Raw genomic sequence first — 17223 nt, 5'->3', positions numbered from 1 at the left:
TCTGGGCTCAATTCATCGTCTTTCCATTTAGCCAGGAGCAGAGTTCACCTCTCCATCGATTCCAGTGATTCTTTTGTTTCCTCATGGCCTGCGCTCATTTTCACAGAGCTCTGATGGTTCCCTTGCGTATGTCGTCCATCGTCACCCAACAGTATGGTTTCCCACTCTCTGTACGGCGTTTATCCTTGTTACTTCCCCTTGTGCTATCCTGGTTATCAACGCTCATTCATATCATGGCACCAGTTACGGGTAGGGACGAAGGTTGTGCCCATCGTCTGTGAAGTGTGTCTCTATTGAGGATACGGCATCTTTGATTCATCCATTCACCCTGCATCTGCTCATTCACAATATGCCCACTGAGTATGTGTGGTGTGCTAGACAGTGTCTATGGCCCCGAGAAAAGTCATCAGGTAGAAGATAAAATAGTCTTTCTACACCCAGCTGACATCTTGTCATGTAAAATATCATTACAGTTTATGGCCTTTCCCCCCATGGTTTAGATTTTACAATAAGACAGGGACATTTAACTTGATCAAATGTTTTCTCTCTGCACAAGCAGAAGTGATCAGATGTCTTCAATAGTGTCCAGCTTCCCTACTGTGTAACTGTATTTGTGAGGACAGATAACCAGCATTCTAATTGTTCATCTCTTGGAAAGGCCAACGATGCTTTCTGAAGTATGGAATGAATCACAGAAACTCTGGATGTACTAACAAGGAGGAAGTGAGCAATCAAAACAAAACAGGATGCCATGGACTCCACAGAAGCCCATTTAATCCTGCACAGCAAGAACTGAACAACGTGAGCCCAGCCCACTCGCTGCCCCTTTACCATCGTCTGTAGAATGAATAACGAAACACTAGAGACAATTCTGAGACCAGAAAAACATGGGGAGGCTCTCCTGAGCCAGGGTTCCCATGAAAGAGGGGACATCACACAGCCTCTGACAAAAGGGTGTCCCTAGGTGCCCGAGAGCCCAGTGCACACTCTGACAAGAGCACAGTATGTCATACTTGAATTCGGGGCCTATGACAAAACTGTTAACGGCACTGTGTGTGTGTGTCTATGTGTGTGCGCGAGCGCATATGCCCATGTATGTGTGCATATGTGCAAGGCATGTGTGCATGTATATGCATGTGTGTGCATATGTTTGTGTGTGTGAGAGTGTGTATGTCTATGTGTGTATGCATGTGTGTGGAGGTGTGCAGAGGTGTGTGTGTGTATGTGTGTGTGTTGTGTGTGTGTGTATTGGGGATTGAATTCAGGGCCATGACTCTCTGTATCTTAGAACATACATCTGTCCAACTGAGCTACATCCTCAACCTTAAAATGTTTTGCTTTTTGTTTTTTAATTTGGAGGCCGGGTCTTGCTAAATTGCCCAGGTTGGCCTTGAACTCACTCTGTGGCCTAGACAGGTCTTGAATTTCTGATCCTCTGGTTTCAATCTCCCGAGTAGGTAGGATTACAGGTCTGTGCCATCAGCCCCCTCCCTGCTTTAGGATTAGAAAGGATGGTTCTATAGCACCGGGTGTGGTGACAGACTCCTATTATACGGCATGCAGGAAACTGAGGCAGGCAAGCACACTGACTGCCCGTGAAGACGCCAATAAACTGAGCTTTGCATAAAGCCTCACACCAGATCAGGGAGCAGCTGGGAGACAGGGTGTACGATAAACAGGATTTTACTGGAAATGAGGAAAGCCGCATGGTAGCTGCCGTTCCTGGGATGGGATAAAGTAGGAAATCCCCTTGGATAGCTCAACAGTAATTTTCTCAGGCCCACCCCCAGCCACGCCTGGCGATCTGAGTTCAATCCCTGGAACCCATGGGAAGGTAGAAGGAGAGAATTCACTCCACAGAATTGTCCTCTGACCTCTAGCCCTATGCTATGGCATGGGATGTCGGCTTCTTATAGGATTCATTCAGTGACTAATGTTGTCTTTCTCACTAAAAATATGACGGACATTGAGTGCTGTTTTCCTGCTCTTTTATCTGAGCGGCTGAAGGGGAAACTCTCTGGCCTCGTATTTTTCTCTTAACAAACGGGAGGTGTGGCGTGCTTGGTAAAGTTCGGGCCTATTAAAAATTTATGGATATTGTCAAAAATTCTCATACAAATGTGCAAATGGCCAGTCTGGAGTTCACAGTGATTTAGAAAGCAGAACTCCTCAAATGATAAATTTCCCCCCGAGGCCCGACACCGAGCTTCGACGGGTCTCACCGTCTCAGACACACAGACAGAGATTTATCTGTGTTTCATCAAGTATGAAAAATATATGGATGGAGGGGTTTCCGGCCGATCCCCCCCAGTCATCCAGCCACCTCCATTAATGTCAGCAGGGCCATAAATTTCTCCCACGTTCTAAAGTAAGCAGCTTGTGCCACTGCACAGAAGCCTCTGAAGGTGTCACTTGCTGCCTATAAATCCACAGACACTCAATAAAGGCAATGGACTTCAGATGGACTTGATTACATGGCCTCCTTGCGACACCGCGTGGACCTGTGTACAGAGAAGAGCGGGAGAGCCCCGTGCGCCCAGGCTCTTGATCCCCTAGTGCCGGATAAGAGTTGATCTATTCATAGACACCTTCCTTATTTGTGGATGTTATTAGCGGGTACCAGTCAAGATCAAGGCTTGGCCCAAGAGTACCATCTTGAATTCTGCTCGTTTGAATGTGACAAGCACCGCCCCCCATCCAGCCAGCCTACCCTTTCCTTTACAAGGTAATTAAGAGAAATAATACGTTAGGGAAGACACGAGAGCCTAGGTGGGTTTGCTCCTCTCTTGAGAAAGTGACATGTTGATGATATTTCTACTTTCCTGTTCCCCAAATGCCATTTTTTTTTTTGTAGGAGAACTAATGCTCAGGACAGAGCTGGCCCTGTCAGGAGAAAAGCAAAGGCCTTTCTTCCTAGTTGTTCTTTCCCTTCAAGACATGGCTCAAACCCAGATAGCCTCTTCCTTGTCCCTTTCCTGTCAGAAGGAGCTTCGTCTGCCATCTGTCCTGTCCTTTCTAACTGTCTGTCCTCGTTTGACCAAGTGGCAGGCGAGTGTCGCTGTATTTATAAAACACAAAGGTGTGGCTGTTTCTGTCCTAGCAGTGTTTATACAAAACCACCAAGTGCAGAAATAAAGCGCTTCTGTGTGTGATGTCACCATAGGGTTACACACACTGAAGCGGAAATACTTAGGAGTATTTAGACCACGTCTAAGCTTAAGACAAGTTTTCATTTCTTGGGTGCCCTTGGGCCACTCTTTGGAGATAGGAGATACACAAAGGACAGCTAGTGGCCACGGTGCTTCTGGGAGACCATTATCATGGAGAAGACAGTTCCGTCCCTGCAGTCTGTGGGGTATGCTGAGAACGGCAAAGGGCCCAAGGCTTTTGCCTGGACCTATTTACGGGTCTAGACAAAGGGAGTTAGCCTGCCGTATTTGCCGCAGATGCTAGTATCTGTCTTTTAATGAGCTCTGGTACCTGTATTGGGGACCACAAGAGGCCATGGGTGCTGGGTGCTCTGAGTTTGATTTCCTGTGATGAGCCACACCAAAACATGTGCTTTCATGTGGGTTATGCACCTGTCCCCGAAGCCTCAGTGAATAGTGCCTGGACCTTGAGTCCTTACCTGCCCTTTCTCGTGTCCTCTGTTCAACCTCATACATTTGCCATGAAAGCAATGGCAGGGAGGAAGCTAATCTGGTTTCTTACGTGGGTCACCCATATGTGTGTCTGAGTCTCCTCTGTTGACCGCAGCTGCTTCTGAAAATTTGCGGAATGTGTAATTACACAAAGAAATCACAATAATAAGCTCCTGACTCATCTCTCCACGTGAGACCATCCCCCTGCCTTCCTTAAACTTCTGTTTCCCATTGAACAGAACTCAGGGTCCCAGAAGAAAATGTAGAAACCATGAAGAATAAAACAGCTATAGCTCAGCTCCCAGCCACCCAGAGGGTACCTGACAGGAGCAGGCTCATGGCTTCTTTTGATGCCGCTAAAACTTCTCAGAGGGAAGCCCTACCCTTTCCCGGTAGACCACGCTGGAGCTACACAATGTCCACATGTTCTCCATCTGCTAGTCACTAGGTGGACTTCTAGCCAAGTTGCCCAACTTCCATAATCTGCAAATGTCTCATGAGAAAGAACTGGAGCAAGCCACAGCCAGGGATTTCTCAAATCCCTGGATTCTCCTCCATTTCTTCTCTCCTCGTGCCATTATTTTTCTTTGTGGTTCCTTCTTTTCCTTTTAACTATACTTCATGAAGACATGAAGCAGCTGAGGAGGAGGAGGAACCAGGAGTCAAAGACCTGGGCTCCCAGGAGGTACCCAGTGAGCCCTACAACCGTGAGCACTATTGTGGGTTTGAGCATAAAATATCCCCTACAGGCTCGTGCGTTTGAACACTCAGTTCCCCACTTTAAAAGGTGGTGCATCATGGGAATTCATTACTAGTTGTGAACTCTGAAATTTGATAGCTTGGTGCTATTCCTGTCATTCTCTAGGTCTTAACATTTCCGTTCCCATGCCTTCTCTACCATGAGTGTCTGTATCTTCTTAAATTGAAAGCCAAAATAAGCCCTTCCTCATTTAGGTTGCTTCTTGTCGGCCAGCAAATTTCTGTTCCCAGGCTGAACTTTGCAGGGCCAAAGCATGGAGACCCTGCATTGACAGGTTGGTTCTAGAGTCCCCAAAGCATGGAGACCCTGCATTGACAGGTTGGTTCTAGAGCCCCCAAAGCATGGAGACCCTGCATTGACAGGTTGGTTCTAGAGTCCCCAAAGCATGGAGACCCTGCATTGACAGGTTGGTTCTAGAGTCCCCAAAGCATGGAGACCCTGCATTGACAGGTTGGTTCTAGAGTCCCCAAAGCATGGAGGCCCTGCATTGACAGGTTGGTTCTAGAGTCCCCAAAGCATGGAGGCCCTGCATTGACAGGTTGGTTCTAGAGTCCCCAAAGCATGGAGACCCTGCATTGACAGGTTGGTTCTAGAGTCCCCAAAGCATGGAGACCCTGCATTGACAGGTTGGTTCTAGAGTCCCCAAAGCAAGGAGACCCTGCATTGAGGGTCTGGTTCTAGAGCTGGTTCTAGAGTTCCCAAAGCATGACAGAGAAAACAGGGCCCTGCACCCAAAGTCTCCCAGATTTAAAATGTCAAGTTTATATCACAGAACTGTATACTAAGACGCAGATGGGGGAGCAGATTTAACTTCATTTAAACTGGATCTCAGTTTTTAAGACACAAATGGAAAAAGAGTAACAGAAGTGAAAATAAATAATACAAGTAGCCACCTTCCTTTTTTTACAAAGTGGTGGTGGCCATTTCTCAGTCTTTTGTGGCAGGAGATGTTGGTGTGATGGCTAATATTTTTAATATTTAATTAAAATAATAAATTTATAGGATGTGGAATCACCTAGGAAACCAACTTCTGAGCGTGTCTGTGAGGGAGTTTCTAGATCAGGTTAACTGAGGGGAGAAGCTTGAGGGCTTGAGATCCCGAAGGGAATAGAAGTCAGGAAGTGAGCTGAGCACCAGCGGTCACCTTTCCTTGCCTCCTGACCGTGATGCCCTGTGACCAGCTGCCTCATGTTCCTGCCATTGTGTCACTTTCGCCAAGACTGTGCTCTCTCAAATTGAAAGCCAGAATAAATCCTTCCTTCCTCAAATTCAGGAATTTGTCACAGCAGTGGGAAAAGTTATGATGTACTGGGCATTGGGGATGGGAGCTGAGAGAGAATTCCAGTCAAGAACCCCGAGGTGGCCCGGAAGGGCTGCTGGTTCAGGCAGAGAGTGCAAGGGCCACAGTGGGGGAAACGGGACTCCATTCCCTCAGGTCAGTGTCAAGGCCATGGGTTTGCTGTCCACTGAAGACAGCCTGACTCTCCTAGGGCCAGAGCAAGGGGACTCTGCGGTGATGGCTGGCTCTAGAGTTCCCTGTGCGTGACGGAAGGGAAAAGACAGGGCCTGGCATCCAGGCTCTCCCAATCTCAAAATGCCAAAGGTTACCATGTAACTAAGATGGGGGTGGAGAGCAGCCTTAATTTAAATTGCACTTTACTTTTTAAAAACAGCTCACTCTCCCTCCCCCGCAATGACTGAACCCTCCTCCAGGAAGAATGCACATCTGCCTGTAATCTTGGTCATCTCAGACAAGTTGCTCCCGTGCCTGGGGGTCTGAGCACATTCCACACTCGCTGTTTGGTGTCGTGACCCTTTTAGACCCCTCTCCTGTCTATGCCTTTCCCTACCTCTCAGACCTTCCTCCCCTCCCCCCACCCCCACCAGCCTCTTCCTTTTTTACTTTGATAGGCAGCACTGTGTCTAAGAAGCCACAAAACATGCCTATGGCTCTGGATGTCTGCTGTGGTCGCAGAAACCATGCAGTGAGATTTCAGCTGATAGTGCAGCAGGCTGACCCACCAGAATGAATGCGCTCTGATGGAGAAAAACCCTGTTCGCAATGTGCTTTTGTATATCGGGTATTCTTACAGTAGATCTCTCGTGAAGCCATAAGCACTCTCCCTTGGTGCAAGATTCAGCAGAATATGAATTATTGGGCACAATTCTTTTCCCATGTACTGGTATATTAGGTCATCTCCCCCCCACACACTCTGTGGGACCTTTAGTGAGACATTTAGTCACACAGTCAATAACTTTGGTTCCCACAGCCATATCTCCATTCTGTTTTCTGAGATACATGAGAAGTCACCTCCCGGCAGCTATCTTCCATTTGGCAGGACACACAGTCAGGAAAGGAGTCTTTCATATAGATCACATTTGGGACCTTCAAAGATAAAGGAAAGTCCAAGCTCAGAGGATTGCCTTTGTTTTGTGTGTGGACTTAAGCCGAAAGCTTTACAAAAGATGAAGAGAATAGCAGGAAAAGAATAAAGAAATAGATACAAAAAAAGTGTGTAGTGAAGAGTTCATTTCGCCCTCAGATCTAAGTCCCGTGCTTGCTATAGGGGTTACTGAGGCTGGCACTCAGAGATCCCCCATAGACGTAAGAGTACTAGACCCAGGGATGAAACATGGGGTATCAGGAATATAACACATGTTCTGAACCCTAAGTTGCATGTCCGATGGAGCACCAAGAGTCCACATTATTCTAATGGCATCCTATTTATCAATCTATACTATCCTGTCCATGAAGTAGGCATTAAGACTGTCCCCATCACCAACACACATTTAGATGAGGGAACAAAGGCAGACAGAGGGGGTATGACTCAAGATCACAAAGACTAAGTGGTAGAGTAGAGATCCGAGCCCATGCAGCCTCTACTCTAGAGCCTCGACTCGCGAGTTAGCACGAGAGCATGCGTGTGTGTGTGTGTGTGTGTGTGTGTGGCCTCCATAGTACTGTTAGCTTCGACTGTCAATTTGCCATAACCCAGAATAACCTGAGAAGAAAGCCTCAATGCGCAGATCAGGTTGGCTTGTAGGCCTATCATCTCTGGGAATTAGCTTGAATAGTATCTGACGAAGCCCACTGTGGGTGACACCATTCCCTAGGCTGGGGCCCTGAACTGCATGAGTGAAGAGGAATATGGGAATCAGGGAGCAAGGGTGCATTGTTTCTCTTCGCTCTCGAGTGGATATGACATGAGCGATGGCTTCAAGCTCCTGCCTCTGTGATATCTCTGCAATGAGGGGTTGTAACCTAGGCTAATAGAACCTCTCCTCTCCTATGCTGCTCTTGGTCTGGGTGTTTAATCACAGCAACAGAAACTAAACCAAGTCCATTAACAATGAACAGCAGTGGGCAGAGGACCCACAAGACTCCAAAACAAACTTGGGATTTTCGTCTGTAAAGACCTTAAGATCTGGAATTAGTCCCGGTTTTCTGGTGATAAAAACATGGTGCTGATGCAGGTGTCTGGGAGGAGGAAAGGCTGCTGCATCTTCAGTGATAAGAGCCCCCAATTCCATAGACTGGCTCTGAGTGTTGCAGCCTAGCTGGGCTTTGGAGTTCTGTTTCATAACTCTGGATTGGATGATGCTGTAGCTAAGACCCCTTCATGAGACTTTGGGATGATGTTCACAACTGATCCCTGAAACTTCAGGACGTCTGCACGGGATGTCTCAAGTGAAGACACCATCACGCGCAGTAAGTGATTTCTGGACAGAAACATCCCCTCACCGGGGACATGTGGCTGCCTCACGTACATTCGAATGGAGTAAAATGAAATATACAGTGATTGTTCACCTTCCAGGGCTGTGTCCCATAAACACAGTGTAAGTTGGAAAGCATGGTAAGTGGGAAATGCATTTAATATATCTACCCTGCTGAGCATCCCAGCTTGATCACACAGTACACACAGATTCTCCTTGAGGTCGCTGGACTGACTGGGAACTGTGCCCCACCCTACCCTGCTACTACCCACTATTAAAGATCATTAAAGATCATATAGCATAGCTCCAGCCCAGGAAAAGTTCATGTTGTTTCTGCTAGATGTGCCCAGACTGACTCATATTCTACCACTGTGCTAGGTGGCAGAATACAGAACATTTCCAGCACAGCGGAGAGTCCTGTTGCGTAGTACTATCTAGATCGTCCCAAAGACCTGCAGTGTGGCTCAATGGGTGCAAAGGATACCATGCTATCTCCTAGGGCTGTAGGTGTGTGGTGGGCTAAGTGGTGAACTGAAAAGTCCCTTGGTCTCAATTCCTGGAGTCTGTGACACCGCCCATGAAAGAATGGCTCTGGAAGAGGTGAATGAACCTCTAGTAGGGGTTATCTGTGTCCTGTGGTAGTCCCTCCATGTTGTTCTCAATGCCTTGCAAGACATGTGCCAGGTGGTCAGAGACACAAAGAGGAGAGGGCAGTGTGACCACTGATGAGGGCTAGAGTGACCTAGACGCAGAAGCCAAGGAGTGGCAGCCACCACCAGAGGCTACAAGAGACAATGACTGGATTATCCTTGGAGTTCTTAGGGAGCACAGCTCCGCCCCTTCATCTCAAACTTCCACCTCCCACTCAAGTCACCAAGACTGTGGTGATTTAATATGGCAATAGAAGCAACTGGCACAAAGGTCAAATGAGCTCAGGTGCAAAGCATCCTGGAGCTGGAGTAGATATTCAGGAAACAATAGTTCCTTCTCACCCCCTGTATGTACACCTGATGTACCCAGCCACTAAGATGGCCACAATTGCAAATGAGACCCTGGGACCTACAGCGGGGAACCCCACTTTTGAGTCTGGCCCTGGGGCTAGGAGTGGGGGTGAAGGTAAAGCCCAGGAAGCTGGTTCTTGCTAAACCAACAACTGAAGCACTTCTAACCAGTGCTTCCCAGACGGAGATCCTTGACAAAGGCTGCTGTTTCAAATAGCACACACCATAGCAAGGATGACGTGCACACTGTCATACTCTGTAGGAGATCCTAGTCCCATGGAGTGTAAAAGAAGGGGAGAAGACACACCAGAGGATAGGTGTGGAAGGTACCTGGCAAGGGCTTGATGCCTCCCTGGTATGCTAATGACAAATGAAAACCCAGGCAGCCATCACTGTAAAGACATGCCAAAGTGAAGAATCTTTAACATTCACAACTACACACCAGAGATCATTTGAAGAAAGAAAAACCAATACCACGACACAGAGAAGTAGATAAATGACAGAACAGCTCAGAAATGAAGAACTATCAACAGAAACTCAAGTAAGTTGGGACTATATACCTGAAATCCTAGCACTAGGAGGCAGGAGGATCTTGACTGAATTCAAGACTATCCTAGGCTGCACAGTTAGACCCTGTCTCTAAGCAGAAACAGAAATGGAATTACTCTCAACCCCCAAATGGCTAAATTAGCCGGGTGGTGCAATGCCTTGAATCCTAGCATGCCAGAGGCAGAGACAGGAGGATCTCTGAGTTCAAGGCCAGCTTGGTCTAAGGAATGAGTTCCAGGACAGCCAGGGCTACCGAGAGGAACCCTGTCTTTAAAAAAATGAAATTAATACAAATTCCAAGATCACTTGATAGCCTTTTTATCGGTGCTGCAAAAATATTAAAAAGATTACAATCAGTTTATTAACTAGTGCAGCCATGCAATCGAATGCCAAGCATTCATTAAAAAATATTTTGGAAAGCATTACCGGGTCATGAGAAAGTTCAATTCTGAAACATCGAACTTAAACATTAGCAAAAATATGAATAAATAGAACTAATTAAAATATATATTAGTGAGAAAAGAGACGAGAAGGGGCTAGACAGAAAACGTTCACCGTCACTGACTCTGTATGCTGAAACAAAGGCTATACACAGGCCAAATTGTCTTCTTTAAACTCTACCTCAAAAGAATATATGTTATTTTTGGAGTTTAACTTTTCAGTAGTGGGGGGAGGGGATGCGAGATGAGGAAGAGATTGAAAACAAGCAAAACTCACGGTACATGTGTATAAAACTATTCGTTTTTTAAAGCTGAAGAAGCAAAGAATCAGAGGGCATGGTGTGGCGCACTGTGACCCCGCCCTCAGAGGTCAGCTCCGTCCTCCGCAGCACGGGGAGCTGGAGCCCGTACATGTTGACCAGCTGAGCTGAGAGTGAGTGTCTGCTGACTGTTTATGGCTTCTCATGGTCTGCTGCCCTGCCCTGCCCATCGTTTGGAATTTATTCTGAGAACTGATGGTGCTCCATACTTCAAAAGACAATATTTGCTTTTATTTGCCTTTGATTTAAAAAAGCAAGGAGCAAAGCTCTTTATCAAAGTCCATCAGATGACTTTAATCCAATTATGAAAATAAATTTACCCTCGACCTCACATGACTTCAAAAAGAGGAATTCTTAGGCCTTTGTGGGGTCTGCCCAGTGTACCCGCGAGGGAGCCTCAGACCAGCCCCCAGACGGTGGGGTCAGGAGGAAGTGTCCTCAGAGGACCCACCAGCTGTATCTTCAAAGAAACTCATAAATGCTGAAGAAGCTGGGCATTCCCAGAGTGACAGTCAGGGCCTCCCAGGACTCAGGTAGGGAAAATAATTCATACCCGGTTGCATCCCACTTAATACTGCATTAGGAACAATATAGCCATGCATAATGAAGATATCGCGTTACTCTACTTCCCTACAACCCGAATGTCTTAAATATTTTTTATCTCTATATTGCCTATTTATCTCTCGTGTATTTTTATCTGCTTTTTTAATCATAAAAACAATACTTACTGAAACAAACAAAAAAACATTCTCCCAGTACAGAAGAAGACAGACTCTATAGTATCCCTTTCCCTGGAGCCTAGCTGGAGGCAACCTTCGGTTTCTTTCTGCCGCACCCTCCCTTCCAAATGCTTTCCGCGTGTGTGCGCATGAAGCTCAGGGTATTCCCTGTGTTGTGAGCTCAGGAGCCTCTTATCTGCTCTTTGCCTTCTGTGGTTTTGGCTTCGGTGACCCGCTGTCGACAGCAATCTGTGAACACTGAGCTCCAAATTCCAGAGTAAACAGCTCATTCCCTTTAAGAGTGTGCCATTTGGAGGAGTGTGACAGAACACGGTGCTGTGCTATCCCACAATGTCCTGCACACACACACACACACACACATACACACACACACACACACTATCTAGAAGCATCATGGTGCCAGTCATGAGGGAGGGAGGCTTGGGCATCCAGATGTGTGTGTGTGTGTGTGTGTACCTATGATGTACACACAACAGTGAACTCACCTAACACTTCATTTCCCACCATGTGACCCGGAATGAAGGTGATAACTGACAGGTGTCTGCCTACACCCGCAGTCTGGTTTACTATTCACCCAGGCGTAGCGCTGGGTGTGTGCTGTTTGGTTCTTTATGCAGACAGGCTCCACAAGAAAAGAAATCAGGCAAGATGCTTGAGAAGGGGACACCTGAACTGATCCTCCATCTATATAGAAAACGATAGTTTACCTAAAGCGACTGTTTGAAGCCAGAAGTACAACTTTTTCCCTTATGCTGTGAGCGGGTGTGGGCTGAGAGTCAGGCTGATACACGGGTGTCAGCATTCTGAGAAACAGCTCCTCGTGTGATTTTTAAGAAGTGACACACTGGCATATTGCTCGTACCCTACCCACCTCATAGCTTCTAACAGCCTGTTGAGGTATAATTGATAGGTGATAAACTGCTCAGATTTCAAGAGTGGGATCTGATCAGTTTTGACAAACGTGGGCATTTGTGCAACCATCACCAGGAGGAGAAGACAAGGAGATTGGCGGGAAGGAAAGGGGGGGTTGTACATGCTTGTCTGTATATTCCTCCCCCAGGATAAACCCACCTGTCTCCTAGAATGAGTTCTGAATTCTCCATCAAGATCCTCAATTCATTGTCCCTCCCAGACAAAGGAAAAGTTCCCAAAGTCAATTGATGTTAAAGTTGGGAAAGATCATTAAAGGTGTAGAAATGCCATTTTCAAGAAAGACTGAAAAAGAATTCTTTCGCTCAAAGCATAGAGTTGCCATGCCTAAGACCCACCGTGAAGTTTTGGATAAAGTTCGACTATCACGCAGGGAACAAGTGCTCAGTTTCCAGATGAGGCCAACAGAGGGTGGTGGAAAACAGTTGCCTCTGTCCATTCCCCAGCCCACTCGTGCGGCTGCAGACAGGGCTTGGCTTCCAGCTGCTGGAACCAGCTGTTATCTGTGAGCCTCCCTCTGTCCCTTGTAGGCCTCTTCACTGGCAAGAAGGGGGATGATGACCCGGAGGGAGGCTCTCTCGCTTCTGCTGGAAGGGTAGGGTCCCCGGATGTCTGCTCACAGCCTTCCTGCCACACACGTACATTCTTGGCTGTGGTTTTATTTCAAGAAGAGATGACTTTTCTATTTCTCACAATTTGGTTTCCTAGACCCAATGAGCTGACTAGCACTGGTCACTGGAGTGTCTCAGGACCTAATGGTGGGGTAATACAACACCCTAGCATGGGAGAAGATGTCTGAGTCTCCTTCTTCACACCCGTGACAGAGCACCCTTGTTTTAAAGTATGTTTTATTTAAAGACATACTTTAAAACATTTCCAGCAAACAAGTTTCAGGCCACATGGCATTTCATCTAAAGGCAATAGGAAGTCTAATATAAGAATAGGCCTGGGGCCTTGGCCTCAGAACTAGTAACCCAACACTTGAGAGGGTCCTAGGGCCCAGAATTCACAGATACCTCTGACTGATGGAGGGCCCAGGCTCAGGGCCTGAAGAAGGTTCCTATAAGCAATGGATTGCCGGCTGTCAAGGGAAAGGCAGCCAGACCTGGCTATTTCTAGCTCCATGGGCTTTAGACACACCTGGCCAGCTGTCCCCTACTCAACACATTCTTTTATGCAGTCGCAGAGCAAACACAGACTGAGAAGCAATTTAATTCAAAACCTCTCTGAAACCTTAGCGTCAGCATTTGACTTTTTTTTTTTTTTTGAAACGAAGTCAAGAAACTTCATGTCTCCATTCTGGGCCCCTTGGTGTTTAAGAACACAACAAGCCATGTGGAGGCTCGAGTTTCTAATTCCAGCACTCCAGCGCTGAAGCAAGAGGCTTCTTTTTATGTTCAAGCCTGGCTTGAACCAAACAATGAGACCTCGTCTCTCAGCAAAACCAACAAACTAGCTACCAGCCAACCAACAGCAAAACCAGCTACTGCGCTAAGCAGCCTGAGCGGAGGCCGACGGGTCACCTGCATTCAATGAACCACTGTCGGATCTGGTCTTGCAGCTGCTCCTTGATGTCCTGGCCTTCCATCAGCCTCAGCTCCTCCTTGATACTGACCAAGGCTTCCTGGTAGTTCTTTTCGTGTTTCAGCTGCACCTCATCCCGCAGGTGGGTCACGTGTTCGGACTGGACGATGGCAGCACTGACTTCGTTAAAGAGAGGGGGTGGCTTCTGAAAAGAAAATCCCCCAAAAGTTGAGATGCTGAAAGTCATAGGACTGGGGGAAATATTATAAGCGAATCAAATGTGTTATGTTGCCAGAGGTGTCTCACCACAAACCAATATAGGAAAAAAAATATGTCTACCAGTGTGAGCGCTTGAAGAACTCAATCATTGTGGAGGGAGAGATGACAGGGCTAGCTCCACACCCCCACGCACACCTGGGGGGGTGATAGCTTAAAAAACACGCATTCAGATCCAAAGAAGCAAGGACCCATTGATTATGAACAAGAATTCCAAAACTCTTAGGTAAAAATGTCTTTTATATTTGAGTTGACCATCTCGGATCTGTTACAATGACACAAAACTAACACACCCAGGAAGCCTAAAAAGTCCCCAGACTTCAGACACCACAGCTTCCCAATCTTCCTGGTCAGCGGGAGGAAGCAGGGTGCAGGGAAGGGATGTGTCATGAAGGCTACAAGGGGCTGTGTTCTGATTATTCAGAGGGACCCAAACGTCAACTCTCGACTCTCTACGTAAACACATTGTGCAGCCTAGTTCAGACATACATCCCAACACATCTTATAGACTCTTCTCCCTCGAGATCTGTCAATCAACAAATCGGAAAGTGGTTGGTTGTGGCGCATCTTCTGGGCCCCAGCCTGGAGACACACACATCTGCACCAGGCTGTAGACAGACATCCTTCAAATGGTGCTAGGACAGACCTCAGTTCTTCTGGAGCTGCAAGGGAGCAAACTCAGGTAGATTAGCCCATGCTGGTACGCAGCAGTCTATCCAAGTGCCACACTGGAGACTTGGATGTGGTAAAGCAAAGGGATGTGGAGAAGGAAGCCAAGCCTGGTGCTTACAATCTCTGCGACCAGAAATACAAGGGCAGAACAGTTCTCCAGTACAAGAGAAAAGTCTGGCCTCTAGAGACACCCAGAAGTCCAACCAAGGCTCTCACATCAAAGGCAGGGTGACTGAGCACTGAAGCCAGCCTTTCACGGGTCCCGAGAACCAATGTACATTTCTGGGAAATTCGCATGTTGGTGTTAAATCTAAAATTAAACGAATAATTTAAATCAATTAAGTCGGTAACCAAAGCGACCAATACTCAGAACTTATTACTTGTGAGCTATTCTCCTGCCACCTACGCTTTTGTGGCTATTTATGTCTGTTGTCTCTCCGGCAACACCTACCACGTTAGTTTGAGTTCCTTCTTAACTGCTTGGGGGAGTAGCTTGGTCAGTCCCAGGGGACGCTGCGCTAGCCAGTGCGTTAGTGGCTTTGACGCTCATGTCTCAGAACAACCAGGCAAGTCCAAGTCCAGACTCAGTTGTTCTGGGAATTCTGTACCACTGCCAGTGCGACAAACAAGCTTCCATGTGTGCGCATGGGCACACACACACACACACACCTCTAAGGAATACGTCTGGACCTTCATGTGGGAGAGATTCTCTCACCTTTCCATTTACTAGAATTTAGAATCCACTTAAAACCAAACAGTCAAGTGAAACAGAAGAGGAAGCTACATGCATAATACTTTATAAACATGCCCACTAGAAACTTTTAAAGATGACCCAGTTTTTTTCACTTAGTATAAAGAGAACTTAATATGAAGAGGACAATTCTTATTAAGGTGGATCCAGAGCAAGAATTACAAAGTCTTTTTTTTTTGCATGTGTGAGCATGCAAATACAAGTGTGTGTGTGTGTGTGTGTGTGTGTGCGCGTGTGTGTGTGCACGCGTATGAAGATCAGAGGCTGCCTTTGAGCATCTTCCTGGAGTGTCTTGTCTAAACCCAGAACTCCTGGATACGGCCATTCTAGCCAGGAAGTGTGCTCTTGGATTCACTTCCCGGGGGGTGGGGGGGGAAGGCTGTCGTGTCTGTCCAGCATTTCTGTGGGGCTGGAGACCTGAACTCCAGTACCCATGTTTGCACAGTAAACACATTGTCCCACTGAGCCACCCCTCTAGCTCCTATAAAATCATTTACAGGCTGATCTAATCATCTCGTGGCTTGGTTGTACTTTGTCCCATACGCCCTGACACTGTGTCTCCTCAGGGATGCTTGAATTCATCTTTGGAAGTAGGAATGAGAACGTGGAGGATCCCACTGGGCAGATGTGGAAGCAGAGGTCCTGTGCCAATGCAGATGGCAGCAGCAAGCTACGGGCCTCCTGCCACTCTGTGTTGTCACTCCTTGCTGTGTCATTCAGATGGGAGAGCTCATGCGTGTTCCTCTATATAGATTTTCTTGGGCAAGAATACGTCTGGGTTATTCGTAACTCCCTCTGCTTGCTGTTTTTGCATTTGAAGGCTCTAATAAATTTGCATCCTAGGCTAACGAGTATCCCGTCCTTTGGGTACAGACATCTTATCTTCTTTAGCAAAACTGGTCATATGAATTCCAATTTGTTAGCTGGCCACATAAACAGCAACTCATTTAAAAATAAATTAGGGATATTAAAAGGAAAGGGAGAACATGATAACACACGATGTATTGAAATGCACGGGCTGTAGATTAATGCATCTTAATGAAGGCTCCCCATGTGAGCAAGCCATTACATTTGCCAGCTCTCCACAGTTAACGACCCAGAACGGAATAACGAAACCTACATTTCCAGCGAGGTCCTCTGTCAGCAAAAAACACACACATTAATAATTGATGTTGCTGAAGAAACGCGACATGAAGTGATGCTTCCTGAGTGGGGGCGGGGGGGCGACAAGACTCCACGCTCCGTTTCTGTCCATGTTTAGCTAACATTCGACAGGCTTCGCATTTAAAAACCCTTGTTGAAATTAGGAAGGGAAAACGGTCATTTGTAAAAAGCTGTTCAGTGTGTCAGTCCCAAACAGACTGGGAGTCACGCGGTTTGGTGCTGGCAATTATCCAGGGAACGTATTTCTGTGGGGTGGTTGTCACCCAAAACAGAGGAACAGATCTCAGCTAGTGCCCGTGTCACACCAGGTGTCCCCCGGCCTGCATTTGTGCACTCGTGCCTGGGGGAGGGGCTCAGAAAGGCTGCCTTGGCATCCAGGGCTCTGACTTCCTGTGAGGAAGACCTCAGGGGGCACAACACCCTACTTTTCATCAGGTCCCATCGTGAATGTGCCAACTGGTGGACATCCCATCATTTCAGAATCCCCTGTGTGTATGTATGCACTGTGTGTCCACAGACATGCCCACTGCGCAAGGACAGGCAGAAGCAGAAGTCAGGGCCTATGGGAAAGAGAATCTTTTTCTATGGTCCTCTCGCGAGAAGGATCATGTGAATCTTTAAGACTCACCATTTTAGCCAGCACCAATCTGTTAAAGAGTAAGAATGTTTTCTCGCCCATTCGATTCACTTTCTTTAAAAACTCCAGCATTTAAAAAATTGCTTATTTAAGAACTACGGTAG

At 47.0% G+C, this 17223-nt stretch overlaps 1 protein-coding gene across 1 annotated transcript in view; it reads right to left on the bottom strand.

Annotated features, from left to right (window-relative positions):
* Drc11 (dynein regulatory complex subunit 11) overlaps window positions 1–17223 on the bottom strand; it is a 121119-nt gene that overhangs the window by 79439 nt on the left and 24457 nt on the right. Inside the window, exon 6 of the mRNA XM_075951319.1 lies at window positions 13619–13824. Within this exon, the coding sequence (XP_075807434.1) occupies window positions 13619–13824 (206 nt within the window). The remainder of the gene's footprint in view (window positions 1–13618; window positions 13825–17223) is intronic.

Source organism: Microtus pennsylvanicus, chromosome 17 (genome assembly GCF_037038515.1).
Source record: "Microtus pennsylvanicus isolate mMicPen1 chromosome 17, mMicPen1.hap1, whole genome shotgun sequence".
Classification (NCBI taxonomy): domain Eukaryota; kingdom Metazoa; phylum Chordata; class Mammalia; order Rodentia; family Cricetidae; genus Microtus; species Microtus pennsylvanicus.
The sequence above is the reverse complement of the archived record's forward strand: the minus strand, read 5'-3'. Positions and strand labels throughout refer to the sequence as shown.